The 25364-nt window shown below is 36.7% G+C and overlaps 1 protein-coding gene and 1 long non-coding RNA gene across 5 annotated transcripts in view; both read left to right on the top strand.

Moving 5' to 3' along the window:
- LOC134652869 (uncharacterized) overlaps positions 1-25364 on the top strand; it is a 224572-nt gene that overhangs the window by 98674 nt on the left and 100534 nt on the right. The gene's annotated exons all lie outside the window — the stretch shown is intronic.
- LOC134652830 (5-hydroxytryptamine receptor) overlaps positions 1-25364 on the top strand; it is a 124923-nt gene that overhangs the window by 90059 nt on the left and 9500 nt on the right. Inside the window, exons 2-3 of the mRNA XM_063508012.1 lie at positions 8525-8590; positions 17414-17587. Of these exons, the coding sequence (XP_063364082.1) occupies positions 8548-8590; positions 17414-17587 (217 nt within the window). The 5' untranslated portion in view covers positions 8525-8547. The remainder of the gene's footprint in view (positions 1-8524; positions 8591-17413; positions 17588-25364) is intronic.

The following is a 25364-nucleotide window of genomic DNA, read 5'->3' as shown; positions in this document are numbered from 1 at the left end:
AGTTTGGACTGCCTATAAACGGTAGCTACCTACATCACCTAAGATTCGCAGACGACATCGTCTTGCTTTCAGAACGCTTTTCAGACCTAAAATACATGATACTCACCCTGCAGACTGCCAGTAGAGTGACAGGGCTAGAAATAAATTTCAGCAAATCAAAAATAATGACTAATAGTACACAACAACCAATGCATATTGGAGATACCGAAATGGAGTACGTTAAAAACTATATATACCTTGGGAAGCAAATCTCATTTGATATGAGAAATAGCGAACATGAAGTTGATAGGAGAATCAAGATCACGTGGAACAAATTCTGGAGCCAAAAAGAAATATTGAAGAGCACAATTCCTATTAAATTTAAAAAGAAAATCATGGACTCATGTTTACTAAAGTCCGTCAACCAAATCTTGTCAGTAGTAAAAGGCGGCAAATTTGAAAAATCGCGGGTTAGCAACACTGTGTTCAAATAATTCCAAAACGCGTGTCATCTGTGTTTTATCTGTGGAATGTGAATCGTGAATGACAGCCGTCACCTTATTTGTTTTCATTTGGTTTTCATTCTGAATCGTTTCTGTTTCAAGAGATATTTCTGCTGTCACCATTAAATATCAATACATTAAATAAGAATAAGCATAGCTAAGGGGCCTACAATGTACAATCATGCTCGTTGATGGTAAACATTACTAAAAATTGAGGTTACCTATGACAAGTACTGGAAGAACTCTTTCGAACTTTTAAGATTATGTTCAGTTTTTTGTTTTAGGGTTAAAAGGCATAAATAAAATTAAAACGTATGTCTAAATCTATCCAACAAGACCATAAATTGTGTCCTGGAAACCGTCCATAGGCCCACATGTCTAATATTTTCAGCAATCAGTTGTGACTATTTACAAAGGTAAACCTTTTAAACAGTATTAAGAGCCTTGATTATATCGCCGTTCTTTCGCAATATCTACCTAATCCATACACGTTTGTTGCAGGATTAAATCTTGCCCAATATAAGGCGTTCGTAGTAGGTAGTATCTCTTCAGACAATACTTACCTATGGCGGTTTATGTACGTGTACAACGCAACCAAGTCGAAAAGTGACCCTTATGTTATTTACCTTTAAATTAAATAAACACCCAAATATCAGTTGTTTTATTTTTAATATGTATATTGTACAATATATACAAATCAAAAAAATTACACAGGTATGTCATATTCATCCAGAACAGTACACTAATTTACATTAACAAGTGGCATATTATAGATAGGGATACATAGATAGGGAACAAAGAGAATATAAGCACTACGATAGGGAGTTGTTTTTGATATCTTCAAATTTGTTTATCATTTTGATTAACATTGTTTTAACATCGCTTTTAAATTGTCCGTCCATGTTTCAATTCTTTTCAATAAACCGCGAGTGACAATTTGAATTGACGTACGCAGGGCGCGCTCAGCGGAAAAAAAAATCTTTTCGTTCGATGTACATTGCTGCTTTTCTTAGCGCAATACTGCTCTTTGAGTGTTGCCCTACTTTAGTTTGCTTTACATTGCTACTGACAAGATTTGCTTGACCGACTATACCATCGCTCACGTACGCCGCGCAAACCTGGAAATTTACCAAAAATATTAAAAACAAAATAATTACATGCCAAAGAAGTATGGAAAGAAGTATGACAAATATTAGAAAAATCCAGAAAATTAAGCACAGCATTATTAGATCCAAAACTAACGTGATAGACGCGCTCAAATACGCAAAAATGGAGATGGGCAGGACATGTCGCCAGGATGAAGTCCAATAGATGGGCAAAACAAGTAATGACATGGCCAGGACCACCAGGAAAGCGTAACAGCGGCAAACCATACACGCGATGGTCAGACGAGATAGTAAAGGTTGCAGGGACAAACTGGAGGAGGCCTTTACCTGAGAAGGGGTTCTTGCTAAATTCACCTATAACTAGTAAAAAAAAAAAAACAACAATATGTACATAAATGACCAAACATTACTAAAAACTGACTATTAGAAAATTAAATAAATTGTATTGTAGATTTTTTTATGTTTGACATTGTAATATGCAAGAAATAAAAGGCTTTTTTATTTTTATTTTATTTTATTATGTAGTTTAATATTAAACCCGAGGAAACTGCAGTGAATATTCCACGCAGGCTGCAGTATACGGTTACCTATTAGGAGCAGAGCCCCCATTTTGTACACGTCAGCTTTGAATACAAAAACAGCAGACAGTGGATTTTACAAAACATATTTGAACTACATAAATTCAAAAAAGAATAGCAGTAATGTAAATATTATGGATAAAACAGAATTGATAAAAAAATAAATTTTAAGTGTAATCAGACTCCAAAATGTTTATGATTTTAACAAATATGTCATAATAATCGGGATGTAGGTGCTAAAATCTACCTAACCCAACCAAAGTAGTAAACTTTTATAATAAATATTAAGAACACAATTAACAACGCACCATTATTTCAATTTCTTTTCATTATACCAAAGTGTAGCTTCTAGTATAACTTATACCTTGTACCTATTCATAAAATAAATTTTGTAAGTGACACGTAATATCATTTTACGTGCCTTTGGTAGCCTATTTCAGGATGTCTAAAGAAATAAATTGGGTGGAATAAATAGCCTTAAACCTTTTTTATGGCATTTTTGGCGTGTATACGTAACATGAATTACGCTGTTAAAATCACTTTTATGTAACAATAATCTTTTTTATAACACAGAGATGAGTTTTTATCAAAAAGGGTTCCGTTGCTTAACACAGGTGAACGAAGATTTTTTAAAAGTTGCATTAATGGTTACATACGAATTTGGGTAGGTACTGATATCCGTTCGTACATTTTTCCGTCTATCTGTATTATACTATATTCTATTCTAAGAATCATAAAAAGATAGGCAGGCGTTTTTTATACAGGCTTATTAAAATTTATTACTTTTGACATTTTTCACCTTATGACCCCGTGAAACTCATTATAAAACAGAAAAACAGCATATTTGAAAATCCGTGGAATTTTACGCAGCTACTTTATGAAGAATCCAATGAAGTTAGAGGCGTGTTTATGGCCGAGAAAATAAGATATTCATAAGAAATTGCTTTCCTTGTGAATTCAAAGATGCATAGCGTAGGAATAACATTGGAGGTTGAGCGCGGAAAAGTGTTCTTGTAATTTATATACGTGTTCGCGTCCATAAAATACTATTATTGACTGAACGTTAGCGAAAGTCTTCATTTCAGCAGGCGTGTCTCACTCCGCGATTTCGTCGCTTTGCTACAGGTAGCTAAAAGTACATCCGTTCGGCCCCAATTTTGGGAAAAGCCATAAAGGTGACAGTCTATTTCCAACCGCAGCTGCACTACTGTTCATTTTACTATGGAAATTGACAGTAACAGCGACGCGTTCAGTACCAGTAGTGCAGCTGCGGTCAGAAATGGAATGTTACCCTAAGCCGCGCGTGGCGCTGTCGCCACCTAGCGGCCATATCTGTGCTGATCGTAACAGACGCGTTTTGTTAGAGAGTGAGTCTTCTGTAGTTAGTACTATTATTTATTCTGTGGTTTCAGCTTCGGCAAAATGCTTTCGTATGTTCGGACGTTCTCCTATACTATAAGAAGCGCTGGTGGTCTAGCGGTAAGAGCGTGCGACTTTCAATTCGGAGGTCGCCGGTTCACACCCCGGCTCGTACCAATGAGTTTTTCGGAACTTACGTATGTTGTGACAAGATACGAAAAGGTACTGAAAATAAATTCTTTGACTGTATCACTACATAGTATAAAACAAAGTCGCTTCCCGCTGTCTGTCTGTCTGTCTGTATGTATGCTTAAATCTTTAAAACTACGCAACGGATTTTGATGCGGTTTATTTAAATAAATAGAGTGATTGAAGAGGAAGGTTTATGTATAATTTGTTAACCCGTGCGAAGCCGCCGGGTCGCTAGTTAGGTATAAGTTCGTTGCTTTACAAGTCAATGACACTGTCGTTGAACATTATCTGTTTCCTAATCTTTCTCCAAAGTTTCGTCAATACGTCCCAATCTTGAACAACAATGATTATACCTACTCATGAATATTTAGCCTCGTGTTTTGACGTCCTGTTCCATTGAAGTGGAAAATTAATCTAGCAAAAGCATCGAAGAAGCCTGTGAGTAAGCATTAGATCCACTCATGCATAATTAAATAATTATTTAGGATCCCACCAAAAACATTTTCATGTAAAATGTTGCCAAGACGAAACCATAAGGCTCGCACTGACAAAAAGTTATAAGATCTCTTGTAGAGCCAAGCTTCTAACTCTACAAGCCCTAACTTCACAAACTCTCCACCTTAGTCAAAATATGTGGCTCGTTTCGCTACCATCACATGGACGTAAGGTGAAAAATGTATTCACTGCCTATTCATTATTTTGTATAATACAATATTCTTGGAGTAACGAAACGGCCAAGCCACATATTTTGACTAAGGTGTAGAGTTTGTGAAGTTAGGGCTTGTAGAGTTAGAAACTTGGCTCTACAAGAGATCTGATAACTTTTTGTCAGTGCGAGCCTTATGGTTTCGTCTTGGCAACATTTTACATGAAAATGTTTTTGATGGGATTTCACTTCTTTTTGTAAGTTGCTTCCATCCCCTAATTTAAAGGGTTGCGCGTGTGATTTAAGTACCTACTATTAAAAATCCTGCATCTTTTATACAATCTGCTTTTTACTGATTCCCCATACAAACTTCAACCCTCTTTTTCCCCTAACGCCCTTTTCCACCCCCTTTTCACCCTTACGGGTGATTTTGGGGTTGAAAACTATTCTATGCCATTCCCCATTACAAAAACTATCTACATATCAAATTTCAACTAAATCGGTTCAGCGGTTATTGATTTTCCATACAAAATTCCACCCCCCTTTTGCCCCTCTTAGGGGCAAACAATTTCAAGTTTTTTGTATTTTTTTAGCTGGCTGCGTAGCTAACATGCCAATCGTTTACGCTCCGTAGCTAAAAAACGCAACTGTCATGGAACTAATATGGAGTGATAGAGAGATACGGAGCGTTAACGATTGTCATGTTGGCTAAGCAGCCTGGTTAGTGATGTAACGTTGGGATGTTTCCAGGGGAACAGTTAATGATTTTTTCTATTTTCCGTGCGGAAACTGTCAACTAGTACACAACACAGCTGAACTGACTGACTTTAGTATACCTTGGTCAATAAATACAAAGTACGTTTAAAAAAAAAATGCATTTATTTCAGACTTAAGTGTCCATAGTTTGTTAGTAACAACAAAAAAAATACTTAAACAACTATATTAGTACCTAAACCTAAGTGAAGCGAGGACCAGTGCCTGATTAGGCCACTGTCCCACCTCCCCGCTACTACGCTCAGGTTTTACCAATTAAATTCCATTTAGGTAAGTTTATTTAACTAACACGATTTTCACTCATAATTAAAAAAACACTTAAAACGGGACTTAATCGCGTGCGCTTACTTTTTTGGCCTGTCGTAACGCTTTGTTAAGAAATTATATTTTGTAAAACCAACCAGAACAACAAAAAAAAGCTGCGAAACAATATGCAACAAGTTAATAAGTAGGTATATTTGTTTAATTTCGTCGAAAATCATAATATTGTGAACATATTAACGCGCTCATTTATCAATATAGCGACATCCAGAATGTTAATCTATATTAATTTCATCAGATAATGTCGTGACGTGAATTGATTCGCGGCCCCAAAACGATGGATCACCGGCCAACTATTATAATTAATGACCAGAAATGTCACGTTGAAAATTTGCCTTTATTTAATTTTAAGGTAAAGGTAATAGCCAATTTTGAAGACATTACAATCTCCTATCAGGAAAATAATTAAAAAATGAAAGTCTCGTACTTAACGCAGTTTTTCTATCTCATATATTCGGTCCCCTAGAAAAAAGGACCGAATAATAATACAAAAATTTGATCAAAACCTTATATTACATTTTAAATTTTGGTCTTTTAAACTGGATTAGTCCCAAAATTATAGTGTTAGGATTTCCGTTGATACAAACTTGAAGTGCGTCTCTAGTTTCATTCCATCCAATTCAATCTATAGCAGCAGCGGTCCCCTGACACCATTAAACATGGGACCTTTTCAGGGATCCCATTCCATTTCCATTTCGGAGCGAAAGTCGAAAAGTTTTTTGTAGCGGCCATTTTGTTTAGTTGGTAAGCTTCGTTCGTAGTTGATAACATATTTATGTACAAAAACTCATTGGTACGAGCCGGGGTTTGAACCTCCGGATTGCAAGTCGCACTCTCTTACCGCTTGGCCACCAGGGGCCCATTTCTCAAAAGCTTGTAACTTGTAATACAAGTGGAAGTCCCTTTCTAACAAAAGCTGTTAAAAAGTGACATCCGCTCGTATTACAAGTTACTTTTGAGAAACGGGCTCCTGCGCTTCGCTTTTGCATATTTTTTCCCAGCGAGTAACCAGATTAATATTGGTTTAGGTACGTCTATTACATAACTTATCTACGATTGAATAAGAAGACAAATAACTAAATACTTAGTGTTTAAATAACCCAGCAAACAAAACTATAACACCCAGAAACTAAGCTAGAACAATAACTAAATTATGAAAGTTGTAAAGCGAACGTTTGCTAACAGTTGTACAGGAGCTATTGTTGCAGGAAATTGCATTTTAAATACAGCGGGAGAGTAATTCCGTTTCAGTCAACACTTAGGGGTGGGCCGAGACGGATATAAGAATAAGATAAGGTAAGGTACAGTAATATAATATAGTTGGTTCCATAACACATACATAATCGTGTCGGAAACATAAAATGTACCATAAGGATACAATAGGACCAGATAAAATAAGGATGACTTAATACGGAATTACGTTACAAAATTAGTGGTATGAAATTAATTTGCGTGTTTTATTTTTGGAAAATTAGTGTCACGTGTCATAATACTTTAGAATACTTCTTATTTTGACGCGTTCCCTGTTTCACCACGGTGACAATTTGTCACGTGACAATGACAATTCTTCAAATACATTTCTGGTTCAAGAAGAAATCAATCTTTTTTTATGTACCTATTTCATAGTCTGAATTTCTCACTCTAAAAACATGCAAATTTTAACAAAACATAAAAATCATCTTGATGTTATTCAAGATTTACTTATGACATTTACCTTTTCTTTACAGTTTTTACTATGGTGTGGTAGAAAATAAAAACGCTAGGGTAACTGCAATGCTATAGTTATTGGCCATATGCTACATATTAATTGGCCACTCCTAACAAATCAGAAAGAAACAAGCCAATTGAAGCCTTATTGTTAAGAGTGGCCAATTACTATATAGTGGCCAATAGCAGTCACCCTAGCAGTATTTCTCTGACCCCCTCCCTAGTGTCCGTAGCGCGACCTCTCGGTCGAAAACTCTCGAGAGGAAATAGTTCGCAGATTTTAAACGTGCCGATTTGAATCCCATTGTTGTTTACTTCGCAAGTTTAATTTATTTTCTCTTCAACATCATAGTGAGTAAATACACTTGAGAACAATGAAAACTGGTATATTTGTATGGATGTACAAATGAAACGGTTTTAATAATATTGCTTTTGATTGTATAATACGAATTCTATTCGAGAAATATTTTTACTTTAGTCCATATAGAACATTAGAACAAATCTGAAAATTTATAGGCCCTTAATTGTTTGTTGTTATACTACTTGTTTTAGTACTAAAATTCTATTGTTATAATAATTTAGCATTGTAGTTTATTTTTATGATTGTATACAATATACCATTAATTTTACCTACTTGAATGAATTGTCCATAGGTTCACGATTTATATTTTTACTCGCCAAATTATAAAATATATCCACAAAGTATGTAAATTTTCCTCCGCATACAAATTGGTTTCCCCGAAGGTTTCACCAGCGTTAGCAATAACTACAGAATCCCTTAATAAGCAGAAACTAACGGCGTCCCCGTGGTTGACCACACGTTTTGCGGAGCGGGCAGGACGAGTCCTGGAGGCCTATTCGAACTTATAAATACAACTTGATTTGTTATTGATATGAGTCAGATATCATTGTCTATTTATTTAACTACCTACCTATGTAACAGATATACAGATCTTTATTGGTAAAATATACATACATAAAAATATATGTACATTTTACAAGTCATTCAATTCTTAAAAATAAAAATATACTTATGTATTCTTGTAATACTTGTAAATGTAATTCTTAAAAATTAAAGCTTACTACCAGTTAGATCTGTCAAGAGTTGTCCTATATTATATAATTATACAGCTTTGAAAACAAGTCAAATTAAATTCAATATTTTTATTTATTTAGTTTTTGCGCAATGGTACGGAATCCTCTTGCGCGAGTCCGACTCGCACTTGGCCTGTTTTTCTTTAGTATATAACATCTATTTCCGTTTATAATATTTTATATTGTATATTTGACTAGATTCTCCTATAAAAATCGACATGTGTCATCTAACCTAACCTAACTGTTTTGTTTTACTTGTTTCAGGAGGGCGAGCGACCGCGTCCGCGATGAACAATTCGCTACTTATACAACGACTGAATGAATCTAACAGTAAGTGGATATTTATTTATATTTTAATTTAATAGAAGTGTGTGTGGTGTGAGATTACAAGATAGAATTAGGAACAGTGTGATAAGGGAAAAGTGTGGACTGAACGAAGATGTAGTGACAAAAATTTAGAAAGGTATGTTGAGATGGTTTGGACACATGGAAAGAATGAGTGAAAGAAGGTTGACAAAGAGAGTGTATAAGGGAAAAGTAGAAGAGGGAGTTGGAGGGGGCAGACCTCGGCGGACTTTCTTCGATCAGATCGGGGAAATCCTGAGGAAAGGCCAGGTCAAGAGCACCCTAAATCGGCGAGCGTGTATGAGGAATATTATGAAAGTAACGGAAACGAAAGAGGTATGTCAGGATGGTAGCAAGTGGAAATCCGTGGTCTCTGCCTACCCCTCCGTGAAATAGGCGTGATGTATGTATGTATGTATGTTTAATTTAATAAAGTTAATCAGCTGATGATCGTCGTTTGTCCCTCTCTATGGCATAACGACAGATACGGACAAACGACGATCATCAACTGATTAAGTTAGCGGCCGTTTATGAGTAGCGCCATTAAAGTTTTCACTTATTACACACAACCCCGACACCAAAAACTGCTCCCATACAATACAATCGAAGGACCCAATCGAAGTTAAATACGTTCTCATTTTTAACGACATTCTGAAATAACATGGACAGGAACATTCACGAAACATATACCTAAGTTTGGTACTGGTCTTCGTAAATTGTATTAGGGTATTTCAAATACTACAAAAATAACTAAAATTTGTATTGATGGTGCGACCGGCCTTATCCAAAACACACAACTAATCGTCTATCCGGTACAAACAAATCATCACAGCAACTTGACCCAAACCTTCAGTAAACGTAATTAACAAAAGTTCAACCAAGCTAGCATAAGTTCTTTAGTTTGAGATCTATTAAACCAAAACAACTGCAGTCGTCGACAACCTTACGCTACTGTCTGAAGGTCGATTCTCGTTTGATCCGAGGACATTGTTTCTCTTGCAAAACCTTCCTAATAACCTAAAGGTATTAAGTCGCAGGCGTTCGCAATGATTATAAAACGTTTTGGTGACATGAGGCGAGTAATGGCATGCAGATTGATTCTGCAAAAGGATAATAGATTCTAATAACCTCGTTGGGAGATATGGTTAAGCTTGAGGGAAAATGTGTTCGATTATTGAATACTTAGGTACTTACCTACATAATTTTATGTTGCTTTTATATACTCGTAACATGTCGATCTCTTTTATTTGCGTTATAAAAGGATGTTTATTAGACATAATATGCGCAAAGCCAAATTAAGAAAGAGATAAATAGGTAATGTATGATTTAAGCGTGACTCTGTATCTTATATTTTTAAACGAGCAATTCTTGTATATTTATTAATATTATAAAAAAAAGCCTTCGCCTTTTAGTAAGCCTTCTTGAGCTTACTGTGGGACTTAGTTAATCTGTGTAAGAATGTCCTATAATGTTTACTTATTTATTTATATACATATGTATATTCCGGGATCTCAGAAACGGCTCTAACGATTTCGATGAAATTTGCTATGTGGGGGTTTTCGGGGGCGAAAAATCGATCTAGCTAGGTCATACCTCAGAGAAAACGCGCATTTTTGAGTTTTATATGTTTACCGAGCAAAGCTCGGTCTCCCAGATATTTAGTCTATTAACACTAATAGTGTAGACCTAACCCCGAGGCCCCGTTGAAACTTGAAATGACTAGACTGAGAGCTAACTCGTGCTCGTCACAATGGCGTTTCAGCACGTCTTTAACAAGCAAGCCACTTAAAAACTGCATGTTTCTGAGACTTCGCTAGATTTTTCATCGCTTAGTGTATCATTTGATATTTACCACCAGCTTTAGGGCTCATTTAGACGATACAAGAACTCGCATGCGAGTTTCATTACATTGCGGGTTTTGAACGGACGTAACCAACAGTCCGCAATGTAACTAAAATGGCATGGGAGTTCGCGCGACGCCCTTAAGGTGAAGGAAAAACATTGTGAGGAAACCTGTATACATTTGCGAAGAAATTCAAAGGTGTGTAGGTTGTACCATCGCCTACACTGTTAACTGTACATCGGTGGACCTTATGCATTTTGTAATAAGATCCACCGATGTACAGTTAAGAGTGTTGCTGGTTGTACCTAACCCGTATTGGGCCAGCGTGGGGACTATAACCCAAGCCCTCTCGCGCATGATAAGAGGCTTGTGTCCAGTGGGATGAATAAACGTACTTATAATAGTCTACATTTATTAATTTATATGAGATTAGCCCACTGCTGGGCAAAGGCCTCCCTTTCCACGTACCCCGGTCTTGACCTGTCTCCCACCAGTTCCTGTCAAAGGCGTCAAGGTCATCTCGCCAACGCCGTCGAGGTTTGCCGCGACCCCGGGTTTAATGTGGGACCCAATTGGTTGTTATTTTAGCCCACAAATCATCCGGAATACGGCAAACGTGTAAATGGTCTAAATTATAAACTTATTTAGTGTATAAACTGCGACACTGACGCAGAATTGCCAGCGCTTCAGCAGTAATACTGCAACAGCAACAGCTGCAGTTGCCATCCGAATATCACCTTTAGCGAGCTGATTCGAACTTTAAGATAAATACGTCAAAATTTTGCGAAAAATACGACATGGATCGGATATGTCAGTGTGTACGTTTCCTCAAACAAATACGTCACTTTTGACAATATCTATAGGTATCTATTTTAAAGTTCGAATCAGCACCACTAACACATGATTGGCACGACAGTATCTCGCGGCGAGATAGACTACCCGTCTTTTTCTAAATATGTTAATAAAAAAGGGATGGGTAGTCTATCTCGCTGCGAGATACTGTCGCGCCAATCATGTGCTAGCCCGGCAGACCGTAGGTACTCGTAACAAGCGTAATGTCGGCATTACTGCCGTCACAGACAGCGTAGATAGATCGTAACGTGTGAAGATATCATTATAATGACGTGTCATTTCATGGAGACGACAGATATCTGCGTACGTTTTCGGATAATGCGCGGCTGGTGACAAACGATGAGTTTGACAACTGATTTTATTAAGATCGATCGAGAAGAAAATTAGAAATAAACGAAGCAGTAATAAGATATAGGTTATACTAAGTGATAATAGGACTTTCCCTCAACACAAGCTCAAGAAAGCTTGTGTTGAGGGAAAATAATGATAATATACATATAGAGAGCTTTTCAGTCCAGTTCCGTGTAAGCCACGAAGCTTACTGAGTTTTGATAACGCGAAACTTCTAAGATTTTTATATAAAAGATAATATAATAATAATTAAGGGCTTATAATTACATTTTGAAGGTTCCCAAATGGAGTCTTTAGTAACAAATGGTAAGTCTAGCGCCAGCACAGTGTAATAGTACTTATCGTAATGTTTGCCAAACATCACACGAACTGCATAGTCTTTTGTTCTATGTACAGGATACAAACAATATTCGGCAAATACGGCGAAGTTCGGCTCACATACGCTTGAGAGTGAGTTAGCGCCGAGTTGGCTTGATGAACGCTCCAAAGGTGGTATTATGTAACCAGTAACAGCGCAGCGCCTTTAAACCATAGCACCTTATTCCGAAAACATAAGCTCTATTATAGAATGATGTCGATAATCTAACTAAAGTAAGTAAGTAAGTAGTAAGTGATAAGTTGACTTAGTGACATAATAACAGGTGGTATTATGTTTGTAATAGAGTTCTTGCATAGTATTCGCAGTCGTTATAAGACGCTTGAACTTACGGTTTAATAAAGATAAAAGATAAAGACGATCAAAAAATATATACGAATATGTCAGCAGTCAGTTGCAGGGATAGTTGACACCCCCTGCAAACAAGTTTCTATGCAGGGGGGTCAACTAATATCTGTACATCGGACTGTAAAACCTTAACGCGACACATGTATTATGCTGGTGTATTCATGTTAAGCTATTATTTAAATAGCGACGGGAGCTATGGCTCGGCTTGATAAGATCTGGAAGGACCATAGTATATTAAGACTGACGAAGGTTAGACTTGTGCGTTCTCTAGTTTTCCCAATCTTTCTGTATGGTTCGGAGACATGGACAATCCGAGCCAATCTGACCAAGCGTATAAACGCGTTTGAGATGTGGTGTTGGCGCCGGCTTTTACGAATACCGTGGACAGCAATGCGTACCAATCACTCCATACTGGAGGAACTACGCATAAAACGCTGGTTTTCAACGATATGCCAGGACCAAATGCTTGCATACTTCATACACCCCTCACGTCGCCGTCTCCTGATAGCCTGGAAAGAGTAATAATGACGGGCAAAGTTGAAGGCTCGAGACCTCAGGCCCCTCCCCCTACTAGATGGTGTTCTCAAATTACGGCACCTATGCAATTAAAACTGCACGAGGCCATGCGCTTGGCGGGGAACAGAACCCTATGGAGGAACCTGGTCTTCAACAGAAGGACATGATGTCACGATCCTCAGTATTGAGGGACCGACTGAAGAAGAAAAATTATTTAAATTAGTTTTCTATCAAACCGTAATAACAAAAAACGAATAAAAAAATATATAAATAAAATTACTTTCCAGAGTGGTTCAGGGACCTGCCCTGAACCACTCGGCCATCCGGTCATGGTCGAAATTTCCAACTATATGACAAAAAGTATGCGCTTTTTTTGTCAAAATTTTCATTTCTGATTACAAGCTTTTATCGGTGACCTCCTGTTGCGTAGGCAGGGTCACTACCGATTAGGCTAGGAGGCCGTTAAATCATCCTTACCTCGTCAAGCACCATCATCACCTTTTGTTCCTTTCCACACGTCGCACTATACCCAATACTGCCAACTCATTCGATCCAATGACTAGGCGAAGTCACGTGAACGTCGTCTCTCCAGCTACAAAGCATTACGGCAGTCACGATCCGTTTGATCTCAATATCCCAACGTGACTTTAGCTCCGACTTTTCTGGAAGGAGCTTTGAGTTGTCAAGGAGGCCGAATTTAAGTCACAAATCGGTGTCGATTTTACCTAAATTTATTTTATGTAGGTAATACGACTGTTAGGCTAAGAGGTACATTCAAACTTAAATTTTGACATCAAAATGGCGGGCCACTGATTTTGCGAAGTTATTAGTTACATATTTAATCTAAAAATAAATTAAGAGGGCGTAAAGGGCGGGCAGAGGGGTTAATGTTTATAAAATGTAACTTTAAGTAGGTACGATGAAAAATCCTGATTTGCTGCCCCCACTGATAAATCATTGAATTGAAAAGAAGGGAAAAAGATTTTACTTCTTCAGGTAATCCCGACTTTGGCCGTCTAGAACTCTACCCCCTTTTGAAAGAAATAGCAGTACCTACAGGTAAACAATAGTTATTTGTACAACAAGAGATCAAAGTTTGATATTTCTTCGAGTGCTTATTTTGAGTCCCGTGCAAGCGAAAGATTCTATACTAGATTCACGAGCGTAGCGAGTGAATCTAATTTAGGATCTTGAGCGTAGTAAGGGACTCAAAAGCGCACGAGATGTAAATAACTTTGATCTCGTGTAGTTCACAAAACTTTTCACCTCAGCTGTGAGAACATATTAGAGAACCCGAAAAATGTATTCCTTCTTCATCACTTACCTATTCACTCATATTTTCTTAAAATATACCAACAATTAAGTTTTCACCTCAGCAGCTGGAACAAGGGTACTTTGCTACTTAAAAACAGTGCGCAAAATCGCATTTTGCTCACTGAGTGAGCAAAATCGCATTTTGCTCATTTTGTCTCACTCAGAGAGCAAAATGCGATTTTGCTCACTGTTTTTAAGTAGCAAAGTACCCTTGTTCGAGCTGCTGAGGTGAAAAAATCTTTTCATATGAGTTGGCGTCATGTGGCGGCGCTCTAACTACGTTTCCCTGTTAGGTTGTGCTGCGTGACGAGAATACCTACACGTCTCGTGCATGCCGTGCCGTGGCTCGTGAGCCTGCCACTGAAATTTACTGGAATCGCAAAGAAAATTATTTATTTTTAGACTATCGTAACTCAAAAGGGAAAAACGGAACCCTTATAGATTAGATTTGACTTATTTATTTCTCATTGAAAATGTACATTATAATATTTTACATGTCAAAATAAAATGCATTCACAAAAAGATCGTCGCAACAAATGAGAAAGTTATAAATAAAGTTTTTCAAAATATATCGTTATATCAAATGAAAGAGCTCATTTTGAGAATTTTAAATATATTTTTTTATAATTTTGAAATAAATACATAGGTTAGAAGTTAAATAGTAAAAAAATTATCATTGACCATTTCTTTATAAAATTAACATTTGTGACGTTCTCTTGAGCAATCCAGTTAGCTGCATTACTGCTGCAATATTGCAGCGGGACACAACAATCGACTGCTTAATAAAGTATAGATATGATGATAGATCTCAAACTAAGCTCATACTCGTACTCACTACAACTACAACTCATTGTAGGAGTTCTAAAATCCCAATTTCATACAAACCCGAACGGGACCTGAAGTAAGTTGATAAGTTCCCAAGAGCCATAACTTAAATTAACACGCGGAGTTCCAGTTAAGGTAAATAAGGTCCGAATGTTGTTCACAACGTCATTCCCCATCGGATAAGCTGGGTACTATTCTACCTGTTTATAATGAAAGTTCGTGATATGACCATTAACAGAAAATAGGGAACAAATCAGATTATATTTTGAAATAAAAATAGTTTTATTTCGTGAGTAACTATCGCGGTAACCGAAGACAATATTCAGATTATATTTTATTAAAATACGTATTGTTAATTTTTAGTTGGCATTAGAAACTTTACTATTTACAAATTTTTCATCTGATATAGATATCATGTTCGAGGATACTCAAAACAACATAATATTTTGTGCTCATTAAAAAAACGTCACTTTCTATCATGAACTCATGATAATTATATGTATACGAGTGGCGACTGAAAAGTTCGCGGCCTTAGAAAAAAAAAACGAAAGCGAGTATTAAAGTAAATGTAAATTATTAATCGTAATGGCGGCAATATTTAAACTACCAAAGAGGCGAGGAAAAAGTAGCATAGATTTTTTCTTAATTTTTCTTTTTCTCTAGCTTAGGCCGCGAATATTTCAGCCTCCCCTCGTATTTGGGATCTCCAAAACTTCTGAGCGTCAAGAGAAATGTCATGCCTCTGCAGTTCATCGGCTTCATACACGTCGTTATGAACGCAGACGAAAACACAGCGCAGAGTTATTAAAACAGGGAATTCCTGCAATATATACAATCACAGATCGGTTCCTTAGATAGAGCAAGTAACATGACTCCAAAACACCATAATTACTCACCATTTATGTTGTGTCTTCATCTTCTTCTCAATTCAGCCTATACGTCCCACTGCTGGGCACATTTTCCACATCCCAAGCGGGTCCAATGCAGAAACTTCACATACCAACCTTTCTTCGAATTTCTTCGTAGATTTGTGCGTTGCAGAGGGGCTACCGCGAAAATCGAAGTTCGCAAATTGCGGGCATTTCATTCACTCTAATTAGGCCTTCATTAGAGTAAAAGAGAAAGATCCCCGAAATTTCGGTTTACGCGGTAGCCTCTCAGATGTCCTTCGCCGAAAAGCTAGTGGTAAATATCGAATGATATTCCTTACGTAAGTTCCACTCCACCATCCAATGATTAGTTTTAAACATAAAATGGAATCTACGCGCGGTAATCCATGGCTAAAGGATTCTTTTGAGCTAAAGATCTAATTTCCCGACGGGGTTAAGCCACAGCCAAGGAAAAACGCCCCGACGATATTTTAGTTTCCATCGTGCTTAGTCTCTTTCTCCTTTGAACTATTGGAGGTAATAAAAGAATGCAATTCTCTGAAAACTATTACGATATAAATTACGGTAATATTTATAAAGAAATCTGTTAAAGAGAGCTGTTCCAGGAGTTAATATATTTAAAATCTAACGGATTTCGAATCTAACATAGTAATACTAGTATTAACAGTGCTATGTATGTTCTGGCTGTTGAGATATTACTTACTATCCGTTTATCAAAGGGAAATTCCACATAACGCAGTTTTGAGTCCTACGCTGGTATTATTTTCTATATTGCCAATCCACAATAATCAATTAGGTAACTACTTTTTAAGCTCTTACAGCAACCCAACCACCGACGGTCGTGAGTTCAACCCCTTCAGTGCTTACAAATTAAGCTTATGGATAAGAAATGCTAAAAGAGAGTCACAGTTTATGTCCAGTATTTTAGACGATATGGTCATATTAAGACAGACCCCACTACACTAATGTCTGTCTGTCCCTGACAATAATGTCCTTTGAGCGTCAGCGTCTGGGCAGCGCTATGGATAATGATGTTGCTGCGCATTGCGTCGAGCAGCAGTCATAGCACAGCGCTCGGGAGACGCTAGTGTGGAGAGTCTCTTTAAAAGTGAAGGAACAAAACAAGCCTTCCAAAAGTAGCCAAGTGTAAAAATATGGCGTCATCGGGCTGTTAGCCTGGTCTCGGATCCAGAGGCTCAACATACAATGCGACTTTTGCGGCAAGAAGTGCCGTGCAGCGATAGGCTTAATAATATAGCCATACCTAAGCCGAAATGCATTGGCCGTCTCAACTGCTCTTGACACAGCGTTCCAACAATCATCCGTCAGGGATGAAGTGGCCATTGATAATGATTCCTTACTCAAAAATATGTCCCATCGTTCTTAATTCGCTAACATAAGAACTATGGGACATATTTCTGAGTATGATGTATGTATTTGATGTGTGCATCCATATTTTTACATTTGACTGAACTTTTTTTTATTAATTCCAGATGACGTCGACACAACGACGGAATGGTTACTCGCGAACTGCTCGTGGACGGACGCGGTGGCATGGGGCTGTAACGGCACCAGCGCCAACGTCACAGACTCCAACGTCACGTCGCTCGTCCTCATGGCGGTCACCTCCGTGGTGTTGGCGGGGGTCATCCTCGCCACTATAGTTGGTAAGTTATCAGTAATGCTATCTCTGTCAGTGTCTGTATATGTGCCATAAGTGAACGACAATAGGAAGGAATAGTTCCATGCGAACTCCTAGTATATATTAGTAGGTATATAAATAGTACGGAACGCTAATTTAATTTTTTTTATATTATAAATAGGCTTACTCATGGCCACAGACTAGCCGAGGCGAAGACATACATGTTTCTATGTTTCTTGCATAGAAAATGTATGGCGTAGTACTTTTTAGTTAAAATTAGCTATCTACGTCAAACGGTCTCTGAGAAAAACACATTTAGCCGATTTGCAAGACCGAAGACCGAACCGCCGAAGACCGGACCGAATCCCATAAGTTTTGTGCGGAACACTAAAAAACAGACTCTTTTGAAACATTCAATCTCAAATCTGAAATCCGGCGTTCTACAATATCGGTTGCATCGTTAAACAGGTATCTAGACGAGAGATTGTACGAACGCAACATATTAAATTTCTATTTCGCCTATTCCGATACACGAATCCCGATGCTTTTACCTTTTATTTGCCAGCAATCAAAATATGCAGCCTCACTGATTAACAAAACAACATAAACGTGTTTGTAAACATTGTACGAAAACATTATTTTGTAGTTGACTGGCTTTATTTCTAATCAAGTATATATGAATGTTGGCACTGATGGTTGGCGCACAGCCAGATAGGTACTGAATGGCTACGATACAGATATTTTGTACGGTCAGCAGCGTGGCTCCCGATATTTGTTAGAGATAAATCTGTTCCGTGTTGCTGACAGTATCTGTTATTGTGCATTTGAAACTGTACAAATATAGAAAATTAGCTCACACGACTTTTTCGCGAAAAAGTCTATAGGGGATGAATTTCGTAAATCCACAAATCCACACTAACAGACGTTTACAGACGGACTGCAACCCGACTGCAACTTGTATGGAAACTGCACGCCGATGTTGCAGTTGACGTGCAGTCGGCATGCAGTTCCCATACAAATTGCAGTCCTCTGTACCGGCCCTTAGTGTTGTGTCATCAAACTAACCGGACTGTTTTATACCTACAAATATTAATATAATATAATACACTATTTAGCACTCGATTTTTTATCAGGAATACTTCGTTAAAGCTTGTAAAATTATTGGGCCCTACCCGATATTTATTTAATTTAAATAATTTATACAACAGAACATTGAATCACTATTAACACCTAGGCTCCGGATATTTTGTATTCATCCGACAATCTGATTAAAGGTAAACGTACTGGTGCTCAACGCGATCCCAGTAAATGTCATCTTGAAACTTAAGTCATTGTCAATAGAGGTGACAGCAGGGTGTCAGATATTGACAGACTAGTACGTTTACTTTATTATGAGCTAAAGTCCTATTTTTTCTACACCACATCGTAAAATTGTGCATAATTTAACTTTTTTAAATAACTCCATTATTGAAAGACTCCAGTAACAAGAGTCAACGTAATGGCCACCAGTATTTCACAAGAACCAAGGAACTTCATAGCGCAAAATGAAGCAGCGGTCGGGAAATGGTCGCGTTAGAGCTTTTCTTCTGAATAATAGTAGTTTCCGTATCGGCGGATCGAGAAACATCAACTTTCGGTATTACTTCTTGTAGTATTGTTATAGGTTTGGCTGTAGATTTTTGTCACTAAATAATCGACAGTATTTTGGCCTTTACCTTAACGAACACCACACAGCACACATTATACACACACACACGCTACTACACAATACTGCGGCAGTATCATGGATCAAATATCTTTTGAACTAGCAATCTAAATGATCTACATCACTTCCCAATTATCTGTTGCCAACAGCACACGCGAACGATTTAGAATCTGTATGTGCCTAACGTGCCTATTTGGCAATTATTACGCAAAACTTCATCAGACCGTTATGAATTTAGTATCATAAAGTGATCATTGACTGATCATAACTTAATAGGATTTTGAATGCATTTAAAGTTGAAAATGCTCAGTTACTTCCTTTTTGAAAATAGTAATTTGCAGTTCACTCGATTATAACTACCTACATATTTTTTACATCTTGTAGCCGCCCACGAATCAAAACTTGCCATAACAAATGCAATTTTGGTTTATCAAAAAATTCAAAATTCAATGGAACAGGAGACCTTTTTATAGGCCTCTGGGCAGCTTAATTAGATTATATATTATATGTATAACAGCAAAAGTTATTAATAATAAAGTATCGAAAACCGGTAATAGTGGTTGATAAGGAATACCTACTACGACTTCTTTCTAAATCGTATTCTTGAGACAAACTGTTTCTTGTCTACGTATGAAACAATATGATCCCATAATTAACAATCGTTTTAAACTACAGTGAATGAACTAAGAGGCCAATTTGAAAGTACACTGATACAGAATGACATCAAACTAATGTCGTCTTGGCGCAGGCGAGAGGCATGATTAGTAAGTAAATAATAATGATTCAAATATCATTCTGATGTCAGTGTACGTTCGAATTGGTCTGCCAGACTTCGCAGTTCAGATCAAATTAATTCAATTCTAGATCCGCAGAACGTTTTCGGACTTGCAGAGTTGGTGAACTTGTTAGCTCTCTTGAAATACAAATCTCGCAATCTGTTAATACAGAATATCAATGAAACTTGTCTTTGAGTAGTTAAAATGTAGTTCTTTAAGCATTCAATGTTAAGAGAAAAGTTATCTGTGATTTAAACTTATACATCAACGACGACCTTGTGACTACCGGTCTGGCCTAGTGGGTAGTGACCCTGCCTGTGAAGCCGCGGTCCTGGGTTCGAATCCCAGTAGGGGCATTTATTTGTGTGATGAGCACAGATATTTGTTCCTGAGTCATGGTTGTTTTCTATGTATTTAAGTATTTGTATATTATATATATCGTTGTCTGAGTACCCACAACACAAGCTTTCTTGAGCTTACCGTGGGGCTTAGTCAATTTGTGTCTAATAATGTCCTATAATATTGATTTATTTATTTTATTTATTTTTATTTTACATGAACAATTATTTGCGATAAGATTTGATTCCTTAAGTTTTAAAATTAACTAGGTTCACGGACTTCCTTGTTTTAGTTAAGGCATTTTGCACCCTTATTAAGTCAGTTCCACAGTATTACTAGGTAATATACCTATATTGCACACCATACACTACATTACTATACATTATTTTAACCAATCCAAGGAAAATATTCCCAGTTCACTCAAAGAACCCTTTTTCAATTGCAACTGACCGAAACACCGAATCGCATCCAAGCAAAACACTATCGAATCATATTCGCATTCGACATCAAGCGTACCCATCCATTTGCCGCCGTAAACCGCTCTAGATAGAGTAGGTCAAGTTGCTCTACTCTACGGTAGACTACCTCGCATAGATCCCGCATTATGAAGTGTTTATGAACTCGCTGTAAACACAGTAGTAAGTTGTAGTATTCACTTTATTGTACATAGGTTCACTTAAAGTTTATAGAAATAGAGGTACAAAGGCGAACCCCTGTAAGGGATCTCTTCCAGTAGATAGAGTTGCACTTTTAATTTTTAAGTACAGGCAGGGATCTTAAATACTTAATTGAATCATAAATAATTGTATAAGACAACAACAGCATACAATATTATGATGTTTACTCATTGAATTGTGAACAATTCACTAATTGCTCAAATTATTCGAATCAATTATTGGTTGAAAATTTTAATATAAGTACTTTGCAGCATTTGTGAAAACGCAAGTCTTCTTGTACAACTAGCATAAATGATTATTAAAGTCTTACAGCCTAACACTAGGTGCTTAAGTGTAGATTTATTTGACGTTCATATGCGCATTGTAATAATACTACTTGAATAAACTATCTTTTATCTTTATCTTTACGATACTCGAAGTAGTGCCTATAATATAAAATTTACAAATCGATGTAAAAGTAAATTTACAAGTCAAAGGTCAAGGTTTTGTGCTCTTATAAGTATGTTGGATCTAGTGATCGTCATCTGTGACTCTCTAGCAGTAGCACTCGATTCCGCCTAATATGTCAAACGGAGGCCAAGTTTGACACTTTGTGATGGTATTCTCAATTCGTGTCACGGGCGACTGTGGCGAGAACTCGCAGGGACCATTCGGAAACGGAACTTCGATGCAATTTAATACCAATCAACACCCTGCTATGCCGGCGGCGAGCGCATATAGATAATCCTGTAAAAATGAGATGCCATTCTTTATTTATCTTTGCTTCACACTTTTTGTTTTATAATTTAATTAATTTATCATTTTAATGTAATTTGATTGAATTTGATAGAGTTAATTTATAATTTAATTTAATTGAGTTAAATTTAAATTTTATGTAATTTAATTGAATTTATAATTTTAATGTAATTTTATTTATTTATTTTTACGATTTATGTACAGTCGCCATCAGATATATCGGAGCGGCCAAAGCGTTCACAATATCTGAGCACTATAACGGTTAGACAATAGAGGCGACTAAATATAAATGTAATATAATATCGTCTGTAAGGTATTTGTAATATGGGCCTTGTTGCCTGATTTAAATTTCTAAATAAATAAATAAATATAAGTTCAGTTCAATTTCAATTTGTTCGCGAAGCACTATTCTCTAATTTTCTTCTTCGTGTCGTATCAACAACCAATCAAGTCAAGATTTTAAACTTCGAACAGCCTCCTAAACTCTCTGCTCCGTTTGACCCGCCATATTTACATAAATAAATATTAACAAAGTTGCGACCCACGTCGAGGATGTTTAACTTTCTGTTGATTTTGTGAAATATCTTGTTTGTACGGAGGATTATCAAAAATGGGCTCTGAAAAGATTGAGTGGATTTCACTTCAAAGTGTTCGTTTAACGATATTGCATTCGCTTGAGACTTTTAAACATTATATTGATATTTTTCTTAACACGACAGAATAGATTAAAAAAATAGCATACAGAATTGGGTACTTCCCTCTACTTAAAATAAATTATTTCACACCGTGCACGAAATAAAGCACCAGATAATTATTAGAAAAATATAGATATCAGTTATTTTTAAATACTATTTCTATTTAATAAATTAGATTGAAACATAAAAAGTAGGCGAGTTGACCGTAACGTCACTACACACGTTTTCATATAAATTCCATATTAGGAAATCGTTTTGACAGTTCTAGAAGCTAATTTCACTAGTAGGAAAGTAGCCAATTTATCGTAAGGTGACATTCGGATGACAACTGCGGCTCTATTAGGCCCAATTCACCATTCTTTAACCGCTTAAACCTGGAGTTACCATGGTTACCAGTAAAATTTGACACTAGGTTAACGGTTTAACCGCTCAACCCCGGGCCGGGTTAGTGGGATGGTGCAAGTGGTCGTTACTGTTCAAGCGTCGTTGTTGCCACCGCGCTGTATCTGTCAAATACAGCGTAAAATGAGTGACATTCGACGCCTCATCACTGTTGCGATTAGGAAGTTCATTCCGTCATATACCTACTTCAGAAAAAGCACTGGTGAAGATAAATACCATACAAATGATATTTCAAGTAAAATAAGCTAAAACCTTACAGTTGTTTTTTTTAGCATTAGAAAAAAGATAAACAATCTTGACATGTCTTTCTATTAAAAAAATCTTTAAAAAATTAGTAACTATTATTTCTGAAAGCAAAAGTGCCACATATTTGCGGTGACTTATTTTTCAAAAGTGTTTTTTCAATAAAAAGACACGTCCAGATCGCGTAGTCTTTTTCTAATGCTAAAAAAACGAACTATAATTAAGATTAGAGTTACTCATTAACGTGGTAAGTTAGTAGTTGTATTGATAATATTGAGAACCGTGATGGAAAACTAATCCTAAATTAATGGTGAACGACTTTTTTTGTGCTTTTTGTCACAAGTACAAAAAAGTCGTTCACCATTAATTTAGGATTACCATTTGAATCGTCGGCGATGGCGGGATAACTTAGACTCCTTTTTGAGCGACTGGCCAGATGTAGCTCAAAATCGGGAGGAGTGGAAGAAGAGGGGGGAGGCCTTTGCCCAGCAGTGGGACACAATAGGCTCGCAATAATAATAATAATAATAATTTGAATTGATCGTTTATCCAAGATCAAAGCCATGATAATACGAATTAACCAATTCAGATTTTCATCTCAATGTCCCTTTAATTAGAGCTTGGATTAATTAAAAAAGAAATTAATGAAATTTCTGAGTCGCGGTAATAAGGTTCTTAGCCAATTAATTTATTTGGAAAGTTTGAGACAGTTTACTTATGAATCATTTTATTTTTGGCCCTATATGAATAAATATTATATAATCCATTAATATCTCTCGTACAATACAATAAGTAAATGTAGTTTTGTGGAGCTCTCTCCTTAACAAAAAAGTTGTAACTTCTGTGTAATAAATAATAAAATAAAATAAAAAGTTTTTGCCCACAATAGTGGCAAAAACTAGGCTAGGCTAGGCTGGTGGTAGTAGTGGTGGTCATAGATTAGTATATGTTATTACTGTAAGTGGTGGTGGTTCTGAACGTAACATATTTGGGTAATTATGGTGCCTAATTAGCAAATTTTCCGCCTTAAAGCACAATAAATACCAAAGTTTACATTTCAATTTGGACGTTAATCCATACACGACACTGACAGACCCATTTGCAACGAAATTTTAATACCGGATTAAAGTACGGGTATTTTATTATGATTACTAAACTTGTCCAATGGCGAATCGAGCTCTAGGGCACCGGTGTTATGTGATCTCTAGACCAGCAATGTAGCCAAAGAAATTTGAAGTTTATATTGTAATAGATAGAGTACTAACGTATTTAATGTTACAATCAAAGCTTGGAACTCATTCTTCACGGCGCATCTCGGTGGTCAACTCTCACCAACTAACATAATATAGAGCCCGTACCATGAGTCACTGACAATGTCAAAAGTGACATTTACGCTATCGAGAACGTAATTTACTTTCTATACATCTCGTTTGCACTAATATGCGAGTACGAGCGAGATGTATAGAAAGTAAATTACGTTCTCGACGGCGTTTATGTCAGTGTCCATGGTGATGACCAACTCTGTTCGGGCCCATTCAACAGTCGGGTATCGTCGAATATCGTCAACATTACGTCAGATCAAATCCATTCGTCTATACATATAAAGTCCCAATGTAAGTGGAGGACGCGTAAAATCGCCTTTTCATACAAACGTAGTCCTCATTTTCATCTCTGTATATTAACATACTTAAATGAATATATTTTGAAACAATTTGTTGTATATTAATGACAGCTATGCCCCTACGTTTGATTTTTTTTCGAATTTTTATAGGATGGAATAATTATAGAAGTTAGGAGCATTATATACTTGATTATTTCTGAAAGTATACTTCTGAGAGAGTTATTCCCATACAAAAAAATAATCAAGAGAGCCAAATTAACATCATACTAAAATTTCGTGAGATTTAACTGAAACCACTTTTTCCCTATGTTTGCTGCGGGGTCCGTTTGTATGAAATCTGTTTTTACAATAATAATAATTAATCTAAAAAAAGTCTGGCCTAACGCCTTTATTTACTCTTTCTTACAGCAATGAAAATACATCACTTTATAAATTTAATAAAGGCACAATAACTGGTTTCCCTGCGACGTTGACTCTATTTATACTGGCAATGAGAATGTCACTGAAATTACCGGAACGGCAAAATTAATGAGCCTAAAAGTTTAATTACCAGCGCTCGATTAAAAGCTTTCCAGGCATTGCGAGTGTGTTTAAAAATCATAAAGCTTT

Source organism: Cydia amplana, chromosome 12 (assembly GCF_948474715.1).
Source record: "Cydia amplana chromosome 12, ilCydAmpl1.1, whole genome shotgun sequence".
Lineage (NCBI taxonomy): Eukaryota > Metazoa > Arthropoda > Insecta > Lepidoptera > Tortricidae > Cydia > Cydia amplana.
This window is presented reverse-complemented; position numbering and strand designations above follow the sequence as displayed.